Source organism: Gallinula chloropus, assembly GCF_964237585.1.
Source record: "Gallinula chloropus genome assembly, chromosome: 20".
Classification (NCBI taxonomy): domain Eukaryota; kingdom Metazoa; phylum Chordata; class Aves; order Gruiformes; family Rallidae; genus Gallinula; species Gallinula chloropus.
In genome coordinates this window covers 1,653,935-1,670,753 of record NC_140105.1, presented here as the reverse complement: position 1 = coordinate 1,670,753, position 16,819 = coordinate 1,653,935, and the positions used below count along the sequence as shown (strand labels likewise).

Here is a 16,819-nt window from a genome sequence, read left to right as displayed (position 1 = left end):
CTTTTGGGAACAGAATATAGGAAATGCATGACAATGTAAGGTAATTCATTTTGCTGCCCTTGGAATGATACTTTGCATGTCACTTTCAGGAATGGGAGTTAAAAATAGATCTCATTTGAGGTTTAAATGTCCTCTAAACTGTGTTTCAGAATGGCTTGAAGGTCTGAAAAGGTTTAACCTGAAAACAGATCTTCCGAATAAGACACAATTTAATAGATTAATCAATAATTAGACTGCATTACCAGAAGATGCAACAGATTCTTATTCCTCTGACAGAACTTGAGTTAATCTATTGGGTTCCTAAAGCAGAAATTATAAGGGATAATTTCATTCTGTCGCAAAGAAATAATGGTTTTCTCCCTTAAGGAAGTCTTAGATGAAATTTCATAGTAAGAGTGAAGCAGGATGTCTGATGAGACCACTTCAACAGTGGCTGAAACACTTTGAAAATGCCTAAATCAAGCTTTTTAATTGAATTACTTGAAATAAGTGAGGAAAAACGTAAACCTTATAAAGAGCCAGAATATCAATTAAAATACAGAAGTGAACTGCTCACTGTTTCCATGGGAAAATCTACTGGTTTTATTATCTAGGCATTAATTATCTAGAGGCTGATGAAGGACTAAGCAGTGGTTACAAATTCAAAGTGACAGAATTTCACATTTTGTTCAATTCTCTTTCACTTTGCAGCGTTGGAGACATTTACTCTTCACTTTCTGCCTTCTTGCCAATCTCCCGGCTCTTTGCTCGCAGCTTGTTGACCTGGGACTCAGCAATGTCAGCCCGCTCCTCAGCTTCCTCCAGCTCGTGCTGGATCTTGCGGAACTTTGTGAGGTTGACATTGGACAGCTCCTCCTGGGTATTGGAAGAGAGATTAAATAGGTTGTACAGTGTTTAAGAATGTCATTCTGGATTTGCAAGAGTATCTTGCCTTTACATAATGAAAAAAAAAGACTGTAAGTTAGTATGTAATTATCCCAAATTGTTCTAGAGGGAATCCAAAGAAATAGCTTAAATGCTAAATGTTTAGATGACTAACAAGATATACCAGAATAAGATATATCTATATATATATGTAAAAATAAGAGATACCAGAAATCCCTCTCTGGATATGAAGTGCTAATGCACCTTATATATAATAATTCAAAAATTCCAATTAGACTTATTTCCATTGAATGATTTTCCACTTATTTACTGCTATAAAATTACATATTACATTTTTTGAAGGTAATTGTTTTTTCTGCTAGTTAGAAATATGAAATGAGTGAATGGAAGCAGAGACCTACTGCTACAGTGTTCAACCTGAGCCTGCACAGCTCTTCCCAGTGCTTCAGTAATGCATGAGAATGTATTTTATACCCCTCTAGACCCCTGAGTACAATTAATCTGTTCATCCCCGAGTGCCCAGCAAGAAAAACCAAAAAAAGTTACAGGTTAGAACAGAATTATGCATGGGAAAGCATCAACACAAAGTTCTACCTCCGTATGGATGGAGACTAACACTGAACACAGCAATACTTACAGCCTCCTCAGCTTGTCTCTTGTAGGATTTCACCTTCATTTGCAGCTTGTCCACCAGATCCTGGAGCCTGAGAACATTCTTGCGGTCTTCCTCAGACTAAAGAGAATGGTAAGTAACAGAAAACCTTGTTTGCCTCTTTCTCTAAAATTGGTAACTGTTAAACAGAGAGAGTAACATTCTGTATGGATCATGGCTGTCCAGAAGGACAGGGATATAAAAACCTGTGAACAGTGTCACTGAGTGGGGTATAGAAAGAAAGGCCACGTGCCAAAATTTTGACTTCCTGGAAGAGGAGTGTGTCAACACTAATATGCCTCCTGCCTCACCTGGTAGGTCAGCTCCTTCACCCTCCTCTCGTACTTGCGCACACCCTTCACGGCTTCAGCGCTGCGCTTCTGCTCAGCATCAACCTCCCCTTCCAGCTCCCGCACCTGCAATGAGAAGCCCAGTGTTGGAGCTTCCCTGCCTGGTGGCTACTCACGGGACGTGTTCACCCTCCTGCACAAACACCAGCCCTACTCACTCTGGCCTCCAGCTTCTGGATTTGCTTCTTGCCTCCCTTCAGGGCCAACTGCTCGGCCTCGTCCAGACGGTGCTGCAGGTCCTTCACCGTCTGGTCCAGGTTCTTCTTCATCCTCTCCAGGTGGGCGCTGGTGTCCTGCTCCTTCTTCAGCTCTTCAGCCATCATGGCTGCCTGAGGAAAGAAAAAGGGCAAAGCAGTTTTGGGGCTGGAGGCAGTTTGGGCAGAAGGCACTTATCTGAAACAGTGAGAAGAGCCCCCAACTCACATCTGTGATGGCCTTCTTGGCCTTCTCCTCAGCATTGCGGGCTTCCTGGATCGTATCCTCCATTTCACTCTGAATTTGGGAAATGTCTGTTTCCAGCTTCTTCTTGGTGTTGATCAAGCTGGTGTTCTGTTGAGCAACATCAGAGGTTTTTAGCTCATTATTTAAAATCAAGAACATTACAGGATTTCGAATAACTATGTGAAAAATCAATAGATTGTTATGTAAAATTTTGTATCACCAGGGATTAGAACCAACAATTACTTTTAATAAACCTAAAAAGAGTACTTAAAAATATAATCTATGCCATATTCCCCAAACCTGGCAAAGGGAAGTAACAGAGTGAGGAAAGTCTGTGAAATGCCTTTTCTTCATCGTAATTAGTGAAGGGAAATCTACTCTTATAATCAAGAAAAGAAAAACTGGCAATGTAAATCATATGGGCTTCTTTGAAACCAGGCCCTTTCCCTAGATTTCAGCACTTGACTGCTGGATGATTGCTATTTCATATAGCTCACATCAAAGTTTCCTTGACACAGACTAAATCAGAGCCAGGAGTTCATCCCCACTTTCCTGCCAGTGTGGACAAGGAATACGAGGATCCCTATTGCTAAATTTCAACAGGGAAAGGAATGAATGTTGCTGCTGTCTCAGAGTGTCAGTCCCTAAATGCTCATTTGTGATTAAAAAAACCCATTCCCTGTGACAAAGTGTCTTTCCAGTGGAAATTGTGCTGGAAGTAAAATAAAGTAGAAGCATGGGTTTCATCAAGGGCACCCTGGGAACATAGCAAGTATACATAATTTTTTGGCAAAGATCTCTTTTATATGATGATTATAATGGTGATTACTACTTGTCTTAGATTTTCACCCTTTAGTGCTGACTAGAATTCAGCATACAAGTGTTCTCCTACTTACCTGGGGTGCCATTTCTCAGAAAGTGACCTCACCTGGGTATGGAGGAGCTGCACACGCTCGCTTGCATCCATCAGCTCCTGCTCAGCCACCTTTCTACACCTCTCTGTCTGCTCCAGGGCTGCCCGGAGCTCTTCAACTTCAGCCTGCAACAGGTTTGCTCTGCGCTCCACCATGACCACCTGCTCCTTCAGGTCTTCCTGTGTCCTGATAGCATCGTCCAAATGAATTTGAGTATCCTGTAGACCCATTAAGAGAAATTATATGCATATTCAGGGCTGTTGGCACTGAAAATATCAGTCAAGACACTCCTCTGTAGGCAATTTTTGTTAAAATGACCTTGAGCACTCCCTGTGTGTTCCTCAGGTTCTTTTGTGCATCTGCAGCCTGGCGGTTGGCATGGCTCAGCTGGATCTCTATTTCATTGAGGTCTCCTTCCATCTTCTTCTTCAGCCTCAGGGCTTCATTCCTGCTCCTGATCTCAGCATCCAGGGTGCTCTGCATGGACTCCACAATTCTGAGGTGGTTCCTCTTCAGCTGGTCAATCTCCTCATCTTTCTCTGCTATTTTCCTGTCAATCTCGGATTTTGCCTGGTTGAGCTCAAGCTGGAGGCGCAGGATCTTCCCCTCTTCATGTTCTAGGGAAGCCTGAAAAACATAACCCTGGTTGATGCCCCAAATCCCGTGATTCCTGTGCCTGGAGTTTATTGTCAGTGCATATTATTTCATAAATGGTGTATGAGGTTGCTAAACTGCATTGTAAGTAAACAATCAAGAACAGAATGTTGCACCTCAGCTTCCTCCAGAGCAGCCTGGATTTCAGACTTCTCCTGCTCAACCTGCTTCTTGACTTTCTCCAGCTCATGAATCGCCTTTCCTCCCTCGGCAATCTGCTCCGTCAGGTCAGAAATCTCCTCTGTGGGAACCAAGAGCAAAGGCCCAGTCAGGCACAGAGCTGAATGGGGAGGGCCCTGTCACAACAAGGGCACAGGCCCCTCTGCCCACCTGCAGGCACAGAGCCCTCTGGAGCGCTGGGTGCTGCTGGGGAGCGAGAAAGCCCTGCCAGGAGCAGAGGGCCAGGGACTTACGCTGCAAGTTCTTGTTCTCTCGCTTCAGCGTCTCCAGGTGGTCCAAGGACTCCTCGTAGGCATTCTTCATCTTAAAGAGCTCCGTGCTGAGAGAGCGAGACTCCTTCTGGGAGGCTTCCAGCTCAGCCTGCGTTTCCTCATACTTCTGCTTCCACTCTGCCAGGATCTGAAGAGAAATGGGGCGTGAGCATGGATGTGGCAATGCGGAGGCCACGCTCTGCCCAGGAACCCCAAGGCTGCAGCCCTGAAGACCTTGTCAAAGTTCTTCTGCTTCTTATCCAGAGCTGCACAGGCAGCATTTGATCGCTCTACATCAATCATCAGGTCCTCCACTTCATTCTGCAGCCTCTGCTTTGTCTTTTCCAGGGAGGCACACTTGGCATTGACGGCTTCCACGTGCTCCTCTGCATCCTGCAGGCGCTGTGCCAGCTTCTTCCTGGGAGGGGATAAGCACAGCTTAGGGGTACAGGCAATTCTGTACTGTTCATGAGAGGGCAGTTGCCCACTTTGCAGACTTTGAGCCCAGGCCATTTTGCAGTGTTTTTTTCTGCTCCAGACTGGATGCAGCCTAAGGGGTCTGTCACTTCTGTGTCCTAAAACCTACTGAGTATTCAGCCTTTTTTAGCTCTGTCTGGCCCTAATGGCCGTGCTTGTGCTTCCAATCTACACTTACTGCACAGCACCCTTTTCTTCTCCCTCCCTTTCTGTCCTTTACCATAAACAGAGTATAATCCTGCCTTTGTCCCACTCCCATCCTAACCCATGGTCAGCAATTCCCATTTCCAGTTTCCCTTGGCAGTCTCAGTCTTCTGCAGCCATTAAACTTTCCACTTTCCCAACCTACTTGGCCTCCTCCAGCTCCTCTGTGCGCTGAATGGCATCTGTCTCATATTTGGTTCTCCACTGGGCCACTTCACTGTTGGCCTTGGACAGGGCACGCTGCAGCTCCCCCTTGGCTTCCTGCTCCTCCTCATACTGCTCCCGGAGCAAGTCACAGTCGTGCCGAGCAGACTGCAGGGCGTGGGCCAGGGCGTTCTTGGCCTGGGGGGAAACAGTAGTGTGACTATGAATGGAAATATCTTGGTCCTCGGAAATGCCCCATTTTGATGAACACTGGATTACTCTGTCTTGAGAATGATGGTGAGAAAGGAACAGCAAAGTATTTGCAATAGACTTAATGGATAGTCTGGACAGAAGGGGAAGGATATGTAATACCATTGCTAGACAGCCCAAGGAGGGGATTGTCCTACTCTACACTGCTGCTGCGGCCTCACCTTGAACACTGTGTGCAGTTTTTCTGTTGCCACAGTATAAGATGGACACAAAACTATTGGAGACTATCCAGATGGGGGCAGTAAGGATGGTGGAGGCTCTGGAGGGGATGACTTGGTTGGCCCTGTATGGGGCCAGGAGTTGGACTTGATGATCCTTATGGGTCCCTTCCAGCCCTGAATTACCTAAGAAGTTACTTTTCACCCTTCTCATCTTGTTGATTCTCTAATTTCATACATAAATGAAGCTTTTCCTAGACAGGAGAAATGCAATGATTAAGACAGAGTTTATAAAGTCTTCTCACCTTTATCTCTTCCTCTAGGTGCCTCTTGAGTTCCTCAATCTGTTGAGTGAAAGCCTGCTTGCCTCTAGAAAGCTGAGAAATCAGAGCATCTTTTTCCTCCACCTGGCGTGAATATTCACCTGAGAAAGTTCAGATGAGTAAAAGTGACTTATTTAGTGTAAATCTTGATAATTCAATGCTCATAAACCCATTTTGAGTAACACAAAACTTTATTTCTTTCTTGGAATCCTAATCACCGCTACCTATCCATTTCTTTGAGTATGCCAAAGTATTTATTTTAGAGGCAAGAAGTGAGATACATACTGCTTAAGTCTTAAGACTTATCTCTCCCATTGTATGTTTGCATTAAATTTAGTGGTCACTTCAAGCCTTGGGCTTACAGAATGAGTACTATCATGGATGTACTCACTGTCCCCTTCTAAACGTCTCCTGGGAAGCGGAAGGAAGAAGTCCAGGTTAAGATATATATTTTTTTTCTTTGAAACTCCAGTTATAGAATCATAGATCAGTCCAGGTTGGAAGGAACCTTGAAAGGTAATCCAGTCTAACATTTCATGGGAAAGTAGCCTGTGTGAGAATATCTAGCACCCTTTCCAGTTGCGTCTTGAAAATCTCCGATGAGGTTTGGGGTCCCAATAGGGAACATCCCTGGGGATGTTGTTCCAGTGACTGATTGTTCCAGTCCCTTAATCATGTTATTGGTTACAGTCTAGGATGTTTGTATCTCTCTGGTACTGGACACAGTAGCCTCTCGTGCTGAGTAGATCCTAATGCAGCTCAGGATTCCGTTGGCCACCTTTGCAACAAGAGCACATTTCTGGCTCATGATCCACCAGGATCCCTTGGCGTTTTAGATACTTTTTTTTTTTTAAGCCCAAATCCTATGTTCACTTAAAAATCACAAATGTCTTACCGGATTCTGTTTGTAGCCGAGCTCTCTGAGCACTGATGTCATTAATTGTCCGCTGCTGTTCCTCCTCTTTTGTCTTAATCTCACTGAGTTGATCTTCTAGGGAACGACACATCTTCTCCAAATTTGACTAAAGGATAGGGTAGGAGTAATTTTAATTCAGAAGAAACCAGAAAACTGATAAGGTCAGTCTCTCATTTCATTGTCATAATATTCTAAAACAAGTAATGACACCCTGTAGTTCCTTAGGTTAGATGCTTCAGGTAAAGTTTTTTACTTCTCACCTAAATCATACAGTATGTTATTAAACTAATAGTTTATTCTATAAAGTCAAATTCAAGTTGCAAAGTGCAACTATTTATTTTAAAATATGAGTAACTTGAATTTCTGTATTACAAGATGAATACTTCATTATGTCTGAACTAATGCAAAGAAATATTTTAGTACCTTGGCTTTGGAGACAGACTCCATGTTACTGGCCAGGTCGTCAATCTCCATCTTCAGCTCACTCTTCTCCTTCTCCAGCTTCTGCTTCACTCGCTGCAGGTTGTCGATCTGCTCCCCAAGCTCAGCCGTGCTGTCCGCGTGCTTCTTGCGCAGGGCGGCAGCCGTGGCTTCGTGCTGCAGCGTGGCCTCTTCCAGGTCACGGCGCATCTTCTGGAACTCGGCCTCACGCTTCTTGTTCATCTCCACCTGAGCTGCTGTAGCTCCTCCTGCTTCTTCCAGGCGCTCGCTGATCTCCTCCAGCTCCCTGGAGAGGTCAGCACGATGCTTCTCCGCTTTTGCCCGAGAGGTTCGCTCTGCCTCAATTTCCTCCTCCAGTTCCTCGATCCGAGCCTGGGGAACAGCAGGGACCCTTCACACTCCTGCCCTCCTCCTGCCTGGCCTGAGACTGGGGGCAAGAGCAGAGGGCACACAGACTTGCCTGCAGCTCCTTGATCTTCTTCTGTGATTGCATGCCCAGGGCTTGCTCATCCTCGATTTTGCTCTGGATCTGGCTGATTTCAAAGTCTTTCCTTTGGGCAGAGCAAACCGTGTCAGAGCTCACAGGGAAAAGACAAGCCCACCAGCCCAGCACTCGCCTGCCCCACAGCCACACTTACTTCTTCAGTTTCTCATCCAGCTGCTGCTTATCATTCTCCAGATCCATTATGCTGTCTTGAGCCAGCTTCAGGTCCCCTTCGAGTTTCCTCTTCGCTCGCTCAAGGTCCATGCGCAGTTTCTTCTCTTGCTCCAGGGACCCTTCCAGCTAAACAGAACAAGACCCCCAGTGCTCGGCCAGCCAGGTGGAACTCCATCCCTGTGCTGTTCCTGCTCTCTGCCTGTGCACTTACATCGTCCACTTGCTGCTCCAGCTTGGTTTTAGCTTTGGTCAGCGTATTGACTTTGTCCTCTTCTGCCTGCAGGTCATCCAGCGTCTGCTGATGGGCCTCTTGGAGAGCTTTCTTCTCTTTGGTCAGCTTGGCGATGTTCTCGTCCAGAGCTGCCATCTCCTCTGTCAGGTTTTTCACCTTAGAGAAGAAAGGAGCAAGTGTAAATAAGGGAAGTCGATCCAGAAGTCATGTTACAGTACACAGACCTCTGGAGCACAAACACAGGTTCTGCCTCGCACCTTGTTCTCGGTGGCGTGTTTCTCCTTCTCCACTTTGGCCAGAGTTAACTCGAGGTCATCGATATCTTTCTTCAGCTCTGAACATTCATCCTCCAGTTTTCTCTTCTTGGCTGTCAGCTCAGCATTCATCTCTTCTTCATCTTCTGCTCTCTCTGTCAGCTCCTTTATTTTGGCTTCCAGTTGGATTTTGTTTTTGATGAGCTGGTCACATCTCTCCTCAGCATCAGCCAAACCATCAGCTTCCTACACATGATTCATTTAAATAAAATAGTTTTCAAATAATTATTATTTTCCTCCAGATTCTCAAACATGTATATTTTTTTCCTGAACTTTACAATGTCCTTTGTAGTCAAAAACTTTTTAAAAGCATTCTAAGACACAATTCACTAAGAAAATATTTTTCTTTCTACATCCTGCTTGCTCTTTTTCCTTTCTGTTTTAGTGAAAAAGGAGAGAACTGCACTTTCATCTGTTTTTCCTGAGACGGACCAGAAATGCAAGAGAAATGCATGACGATCTCAGCCTTTCCTACTCCATCTGAATTCACTTGTGATTCTTCAAATGAAAGGTTTTAAGAGGACCTCCAGACTAACATCATTGATGAGGTAACATATTAAAATTATATAATATATAATATTGTATAAAACCATAAATGCTGCTGTATGTAGTTGCCATGTATACTGAAAACTAGTATTATTTATTAACTGGAAATTGATTACTTTTCTCTTTAAAAGTGTAAGGAACCAGCTGTAATAATTCATTGCAGATTTATTAATATTTGTAGATTTCACTTTAGCTTTTCTATGTGGTTTTCCTGCATATTTTATTACATACCTGTATGCTTTTAAAATAAACACTGTTCTGGGATAATGTGTCTGTTGATGATACGTTTACACAGGACATTACAAGTCAAAAACATTAGCAATACTCACAGCCTGCACTTGGAGCTGCAGGTCATTCTTCTCCTGCAGCAAAGAAACCATTTTCTCCTCCAGCTCCTTCCTCTTTGCCTCAGACTTTGCAAGCTCCTCCTTGGTTTTCTCAAACTCTTCCTTCATGTTGGCCATCTCCTTCTCAGACTCTGCACTCTTCAGCAAGGGCTTGATCTTGAAGAACAGCTTCATCCAGGGCCAGTGCTTGACATTCATGAATGCACGAACGTTGTACTGGATGCAGAAGATGGACTCCCTGAAAGGTAATTATGTATTTTTACATATTCTTAAATGTATAATACATATTTAATTGTATATATTGACATGTATAACATGAAATTTCTACATATAACACTTCATAGTTACAGTTCTATATATCTGTGAGTATATAAAATAGTTATTATATTTTAATATATTCAATAATACTAGGAGGTATATTTCACATATATATATATAAAATATTTATTTCATATATATGAAATATATACTAAACTCCCTAGTTTGGTCAACCTTTACAGTTTTGAAGTCCATATGTTTGGCTAATTTTCATAGCCAAAGAAAAGGAGCACCTTCAGATGTGGACTGGTTCCTTTATATGAAAGATATTCAACGCAAGAGATGACTTCTCTTATGCTACAGGTATGTGTTTCTCACCTTTGATTATAATGGTGACTTAAAATAACTAGCTCAGAATACATATCTTGTTTCTGGACATTTAATGTAGCTTTTTACTTAATTTAGCAAAACGTAGTACATTGGGTGATAGAAGTTAAAAAGGGTATTTTTTTTTCCTAAATTGGGATTTTCTACTGTTTTACTTACATACACAATGAATTACATCCATATAGGTAAATTACATTAATGATGAATAAATGAGATTTGGTGCAGAGCAATTGACTATAATTTTTGTTCATGTCATTGGAATCTGATGAGGATTTGCCAAGCAGGCCAAATGACTGTAAGTGTCTACCTCCTCTCCATCATTTTCTTGAACTCCACTCTCATCAGGAAGCCCCTGCACCTGGCCTGGGTGCGGGTGATGAGCTGTGCCAGCTTCTCATCCCGCATCTCCTCCAGGAGCCCCAGCAGCCCAGCTTTGAAGAACACCTAGAGAAAGGGAATGTAGCAGCAGGTCACTGCCAGGCTGAGCAAAGCACAGCCAGGCAGTGAGTGAGTCAAGGAGAGGCTGTACCTTGGTGTGTCCAAACTTGTACTGGGTGTGGTCCACATCGATTGACCCAAGGAGCTTCTCAGAAGCCTTCTTGCTGTCAATGAACTGTCCCTCTGGGATGGCACTGGCATTAAGCACCTTGTATCTGTGGGAGAAAGTAGAATATGAAGATGGTGAGATTCCTGAAAGCTCAATCATACCTCTACCAATGCCATTGTTAAGGTTCTCTGAAGTGGGATCAAGAAGACAGGTAAATAAATCTGAACTCGGTCCCACTGCTTAGAAATCCCATTTTTGTGGGTAAATAATGTTTTTAGGAAAAACCTTGCACTTCCCTTAGTCCAGAAATACCCACAGAATGGCTCCTGATTTCCATGAGTAACCGTTGAGATATTTCACATGCTCTGTTTGTTATTCTATACCTTATCTCTAAATCAGAACTTTAAGTTCAAGCGCAGAATCTTCAGAGAGAAGTAATTCTTTATCCATAATAACATTAGGAGATACTGAGGATTTTTCACATTATATAGAAGTAGCAAGACTTTTTTATTTTATTTATTTTTCCAACAAGTTAGTCTAGACTATCTTTTAGTTTCACTCACTTTTCTGTTTACTTTGCTATCTAGAAGTTAACAAAGTCTCTAATCAACTTAATTTCTGCATAGTTAATTTAAAAATCCTGTAGCAGAATATGAATTGAGGACAAGAATAATTGTCTTTTGAAAATTCCTGTTCTTCTAGCTAGCTACAGAAAAAACTGGATGAGTAACTTGGACAACTGACTTTTGTATACCTGAAGGCAGATACAACCCCTCCCACAAGTAGTTGAAACAATTAGAAAATTATTCAGCATTGGTGGATATGGTGGCAGGTGGAAGACATGGAATCTGACCTCTGTTTAAAGTCTGCATAAAGTATTCTGCTGGGGAATCCCTTCCTGCAAATCCTAATCCCCTCCAGCACGCCGTTACACCGCAGCTGATGCAGGACCAGCTCATGTTCCATGGCACCTAAAAAAATGACATAATAGCTACTTCATTGTGCTGTAGAGAGAAGAACAGATTTATCACATATCAGAACTTCAACAACTTACCAGGGGTTTTGGTTTCATTAGGAATAAGGCAGCGCACAAAGTGAGGATGTGTGCTCCGCAGATTGCTCATCAGCTTGTTTAAATTTTCCTTAAGAGCAAGAGCAAAAGCTTGGGTTTAAAAATGTCACTTACACAATCTTATTATTAAATGGAGTAAAACCACTGCAGGACTATATATGTATATATAGATATATATATTGCAGAGTTTTTGGGCAGTTCTGAAATAATACTTCTAAAGATTCAATAAGAATCCTTCTTAATTAAGAAGTATGTGCTGTTATCCCTTCTGAACATAAAGATTTTGTATATTACATCAAGCTAGAGCTTTTCTGAACTGAATATTCTATTTGCTTCCCCCCCAGTGTAGTAATATTTATAAAGATTGTTCTACAGTACCCGGAAAAGAGCTGAGACAGTCTGGAAAGAAGAACCCTTCTTCTTGCCGCCCTTCTTGCCACCACCACCGCTCTCTAGACAACAATACATTTAAAAAGCAGAAATTAATAGGAAAGCATACAGTTAGAATCTGAAGAACTTTGTGTGTTCATCTTAAAAAGCCCCAGAAAATAAAATAATGTGATAAAAAAATGTTTAAAGTTGCAACAGGAGTCTTGTTTTTTTCAGTTGATGGCAGAATAAAATCTAATGACTTCAAAGGTCAAGAAAATTAAAACAGGAAACAAAATGCAACAATTTGTATGGTAAGATATTTAAGGAATTAAATAACTTTCTAGTGAATAAACCAAATGCAGTCTTTATGTATCTTTATATCTAAGGGTATACATAAATTTAGCAGTATGTTGACACATTTTACTGTATTCCCTGAAGTATTTGGGAGTGCCCCATGTTGCAGAAGTCTCGTTTGTCAGGTAGCCTGTGTTAATGTTGTAGTACAACATTAAAAACATGGTCTTTAAAACATACAGATCTCCTAATGCCTCTAGGGAAATGTAATACCCATTATAAATCTGACTGACTGAGTTCCAAGAAGATGGGGTTTCACTTTTTGAAATATAACTATCATTTCAATATAGTACTGCAAATTTTTTCCCTGTAAATTGCAGTAGAAATGATAAAAGAATATCACCTGCTTCTGCCCCACCAACAGAGGCAAAGAGCAAAGCCAGTGTCTTCATGGATGATTTCTGGTACAGCCCCACAACAGTTTCATTCAGGGGGTCCTTGTTCTTCTCCAGCCAGCCAGTGATGTTGTAGTCCACTGTCCCAGCATAGTGCACCAGGGAGAAGTGGGCCTCAGCCTTGCCCTTGCCAGGCTTGGGCTTCTGGAAGTTGTTGGACTTGCCCAGATGCTGGTCATAGAGCTTGTTCTTGAAAGAGGTGTCAGTTGCCTTGGGGAACATGCACTCCTCTTCCAGGATGGAGAAGATGCCCATGGGCTGGAAGAAATAGCAATGTGTGAAGAAAAGAGGCATGGAAACAACAAGCAGAGAGAGAGGGGGATGAAAGACGTTTAAAGTGTATTAACCACTCAGCATGCATTTAAATAATATACAAACTTCAGAACACTGACTAGGACTGAAATTTTTGTCCCATCTGTACAGTATGTACTATGCAACAGAATCCCACAGGCAGTGAAATAACTAAGATAGGAAAATGTATACAGAATGCAGAAAAAATCATGTTATGTGCTACATTAAGCATGAGTGTCACACATTAGTGTGATCTAATTTGAGCAGAGAATTCCCTTTATCATTTTCTGGATGTCAAATATAAAAGTATGAAGGGCCTGAGAACCTTCTCAATGAGCTCAATGCAGGCAGCCAGGTCCATCCCAAAGTCAATGAACTCCCATTCAATTCCCTCCTTCTTGTACTCCTCCTGCTCCAGCACGAACATGTGGTGGTTGAAGAACTGTTGCAGTTTCTCGTTGGTGAAGTTGATGCACAGCTGCTCCAGGCTGTTGAACTGCAGAATGCAATGAGATTTACTTACTTGCAGAATTCACTTCCAGGAGTATTTTTCACCTTCGAAGAAGTTTTATTTTCAACCCTGAATTTCTAGTCATGAGAAAGATGACTGGCATATTCAATCCTCTAATGTATCTACCCTTTCAGGTCTTGGCACTGTCTCAACATTACTGAGATCTGAGAAGACTTACAGAGCTTAATTCAAGTGCAGGTTTTCATGTTTAGATTTGTCTATGTGCCCTAAGCATTTGAAGGGAATCTGGTTTCAGCATTAAGTGCCATTACTGCAGAATGACACAATAATCAAATACATAAAAACAATCCTGCCCCTTTCAGAAGGAAGCATGTGTGATGATCCTCCACTTACATCAAAGATCTCAAAGCCAGCAATGTCCAGGACACCAATGAAGTACTGTCTGGGCTGCTTTGTATCCAGCTGCTGGTTGATACGAACAACCATCCACAGGAACATCTTCTCAAAGACAGCCTTTGCCAGGGCACCCACTGAATTGTATACCTAAAGAAAAGTAACAGAAAAGTTGACATCAGGAGCAAAAGAGGAAGTGTTTAACCCATGGCATTTGGTTTCATCATAACTTGTTTCTTACCTGCTGCACAGTTTGACCCTTGGTCACATACTCATTCCCAACCTTGACTCTGGGGTAGCAGAGAGCCTTGAGCAGGTCTGCTGAGTTCAGACCCATCAGGTAGGCAGCCTTGTCAGCAACTAAGGACCAAAACCATCAGTTGTTAAGGTACCAGCAGGCATTAGTGTTCCTTTAAAGCTAGTATTGGTAGTTCATCAGGCAATCTCTGATCTTCCCAGAAGCAAATACAGTGCAATTAGTTCTAGCGTCTTGTGGCAGGCTAACTTGCAGACATGGCATGTAAAATGATTTGTTCAAGAATGCTAACATACTTGTCACCTATTCTACTATTAATATTCATCGTTATCAGACTTGTTGCTGTTGTGTTACTTTCAGTCACTTTCATTTGTGTCTTAACTTTTATCTAAGAACCCCCAAACAGCACACACTAGATATTGTGCTGGTACCTTCTGTGCCATCTGGCTCTGCCTGCTCCTCACGCTGCTTCTGCTTGAACTTCAGGTTGCCATAGTGCATGACAGCCCCTGTCAGCTTGTAGATGGCTGTCTTCTCATCGGCAGTGAAGCCCAGGATGTCAATGGCACTCTAACAAAAGAATCATTCCAGTAAGTACTGTGCCTGCTAAAGGTCAGTGTCTGCCTAAGAAAACATCTGTGTGTTACTTACATCTGTGGCCATCAGCTCCTCCTGGTCGTCAATGCTGGGAACAGTGATCTCCCCTTGACTCACATAGAGATAGTCGTAGGGGTTGGTGGTGATCAGTAACATCTCTGGAAAGAAGGAGAAAGCACATAGGGAACAAATGTCATTGGCACATAAAGGAATGACCTGTTGTTCCCTGACCAGTGTCTGGAGAAGTTAGTGATCCTGCTTACCAATTAGCTCTGGCTTCTTGTTGGACATGATCTGGTAGAATATGTGGTAGCTTCTTTCAGCCTTGAGCTGGAAAGTGACTCTGGACTTCTCCAGCAGATCTGTCAGGGAAGGTAGAGCCGAGTTAGCACAAGACCTGGGGAAGGCCGTAAGGAAAGGGATCGGGCCAGGAGGGTCTCTTACATGTTTCAATGTCAGCAGAAGCCAGTTTGCCTGTGGCACCAAAGTGGATTCTGATGAATTTGCCCTGAGAGAAGCAGAAAAGTCAATTGAGATCTCTTTTATCAATTCTGACTGCAAGAGTCTCAAGTCAGTGTATGGCCAGGAAAAAAGCCCCTTTGTCCCAGGCAGCAACTTACAAAGCGTGAGGAGTTGTCGTTCCTCACGGTCTTGGCGTTACCAAAGGCCTCCAGCAGTGGGTTAGCACTGATGATTTGATCCTCAAGTGTCCCCTGAAATGGAAGTCTTATTGTCATGATATAGCTCATAGATAGATTTGCTAGTTGCAGGTTCTGACCCCCAGGACCTCACCTGCATTTTGCCTGCTGGCTGTTGCTCCTCCTTCTTCTTATCCCCACTGGCTGCAATTGTTGCAAAGTACTGGATGACACGCTTGGTGTTCACAGTCTTCCCTGCACCGGATTCTCCACTGTGAAACCAAAGAGAGAAGCAGAGAGTGTGTGGTGAGGCAGGAGGTCTCCTGGCACTGTGTAGCCCTTCAGGTACCCAAGCAGGTGGTGTACGTACGTGATGAGGATGGACTGGTTCTCACGATCTGTGAAAGAGGCAGAAAGAAAGATAATGTTATCAGTTGATCTGGGTGACACTGAAGAAGCCTAGCCCACTTTAAGAATTGTCAGGTTTTGTAACTACTAGAATAAGTGGAGAAATATAGGAGAGAAATTCCTGTAGTCTTTCTGCAATGGCACAGAGTCGGATTTTATCTAAGCAGACAATAGAGCGTGCTGAGTCCGTGCAGAGTTCTGGTCGGTTACACTTGAAATCAATCACTGTCTAGCTCAATCCAGTTCTCAGCCATACAACTCTCTGGTGGTTTTTTATGTACTTCAAAGAGTTCAGTGTGGCTTTTTGGTTTAGAGTGCTGAGAAGGTCATCAAGTAACTCACCAGTCAGCATGAACTGATAGGCGTTGTCAGAGATGGAGAAGATGTGTGGAGGGGCCTCCTGGCGCTTCTTGCCTCGGTAGGCCAACACCACCTCTGGGTTGTACACCGGCAGCCACTTGTAGGGGTTGACAGTGACACAGAAGAGCCCCGAGTAGGTCTGCGAGGAAGGGAGACAGCACGTTGGCTTCCACTTAGCCTGGCAGAGCAGCTCCTGCTGGCTGCCTTCCTCTGGGCAGACTGCTGCTGGCACTTACGTAGATCATCCATGCTGCGTAACGCTCTTTGAGGTTGTACAGCACAGCGGGCTCGTGGAGGTGGGTCATCATGGCCATGTCCTCGATTTTATCGTACTTGGGAGGGTTCATGGAGAAGATTTGATCATCCTTCACAGTTAGGGTCTGCCAAAAAAAAGAAGTCTGTTATCTGAAAGCATGATTAATCTGAATTCTCAAGCCTTGAATTTTTTTTTTCCTCACCTCTCCACCTTCAGTCTTGACAGTGACCTTTCCTGCTTCTTTGCTCTGGATTGTGCTTTTCACATAGGATTCCTTTGCATGCACCACAAAGACAGATGACTTGGCATCAAAAGGCTTGTTCTGGGCCTCGATTCTCTCCTTCTCTGACTTCCGGAGGTAGGGAGCTGCCTCCCCAAAGACAGCCATCTCTGAGTCTGACGACAT

General features: G+C 43.2%; 1 protein-coding gene across 1 annotated transcript; it reads right to left on the bottom strand.

Annotated features, from left to right (window-relative positions):
- Positions 1-702: 702 nt before the first annotated feature.
- Positions 703-16,819, bottom strand: LOC311199298 (myosin-1B; the record flags this gene model as incomplete). Its single annotated transcript, XM_084273371.1, has 38 exons — positions 703-855; positions 1,523-1,618; positions 1,849-1,953; positions 2,046-2,216; positions 2,311-2,436; positions 3,257-3,460; positions 3,561-3,869; positions 4,013-4,137; positions 4,310-4,475; positions 4,562-4,745; positions 5,154-5,350; positions 5,886-6,004; positions 6,799-6,925; positions 7,243-7,632; positions 7,721-7,811; positions 7,899-8,044; positions 8,130-8,306; positions 8,408-8,650; positions 9,340-9,595; positions 10,310-10,446; positions 10,532-10,655; positions 11,403-11,520; positions 11,604-11,691; positions 12,000-12,073; positions 12,706-13,000; positions 13,359-13,529; positions 13,899-14,048; positions 14,140-14,258; positions 14,586-14,724; positions 14,806-14,909; positions 15,015-15,113; positions 15,196-15,259; positions 15,372-15,464; positions 15,544-15,661; positions 15,760-15,787; positions 16,140-16,296; positions 16,394-16,537; positions 16,616-16,819. 38 exons carry the CDS (start codon positions 16,817-16,819, stop codon positions 703-705), a joined length of 5,811 nt encoding a protein of 1,936 aa, XP_084129497.1.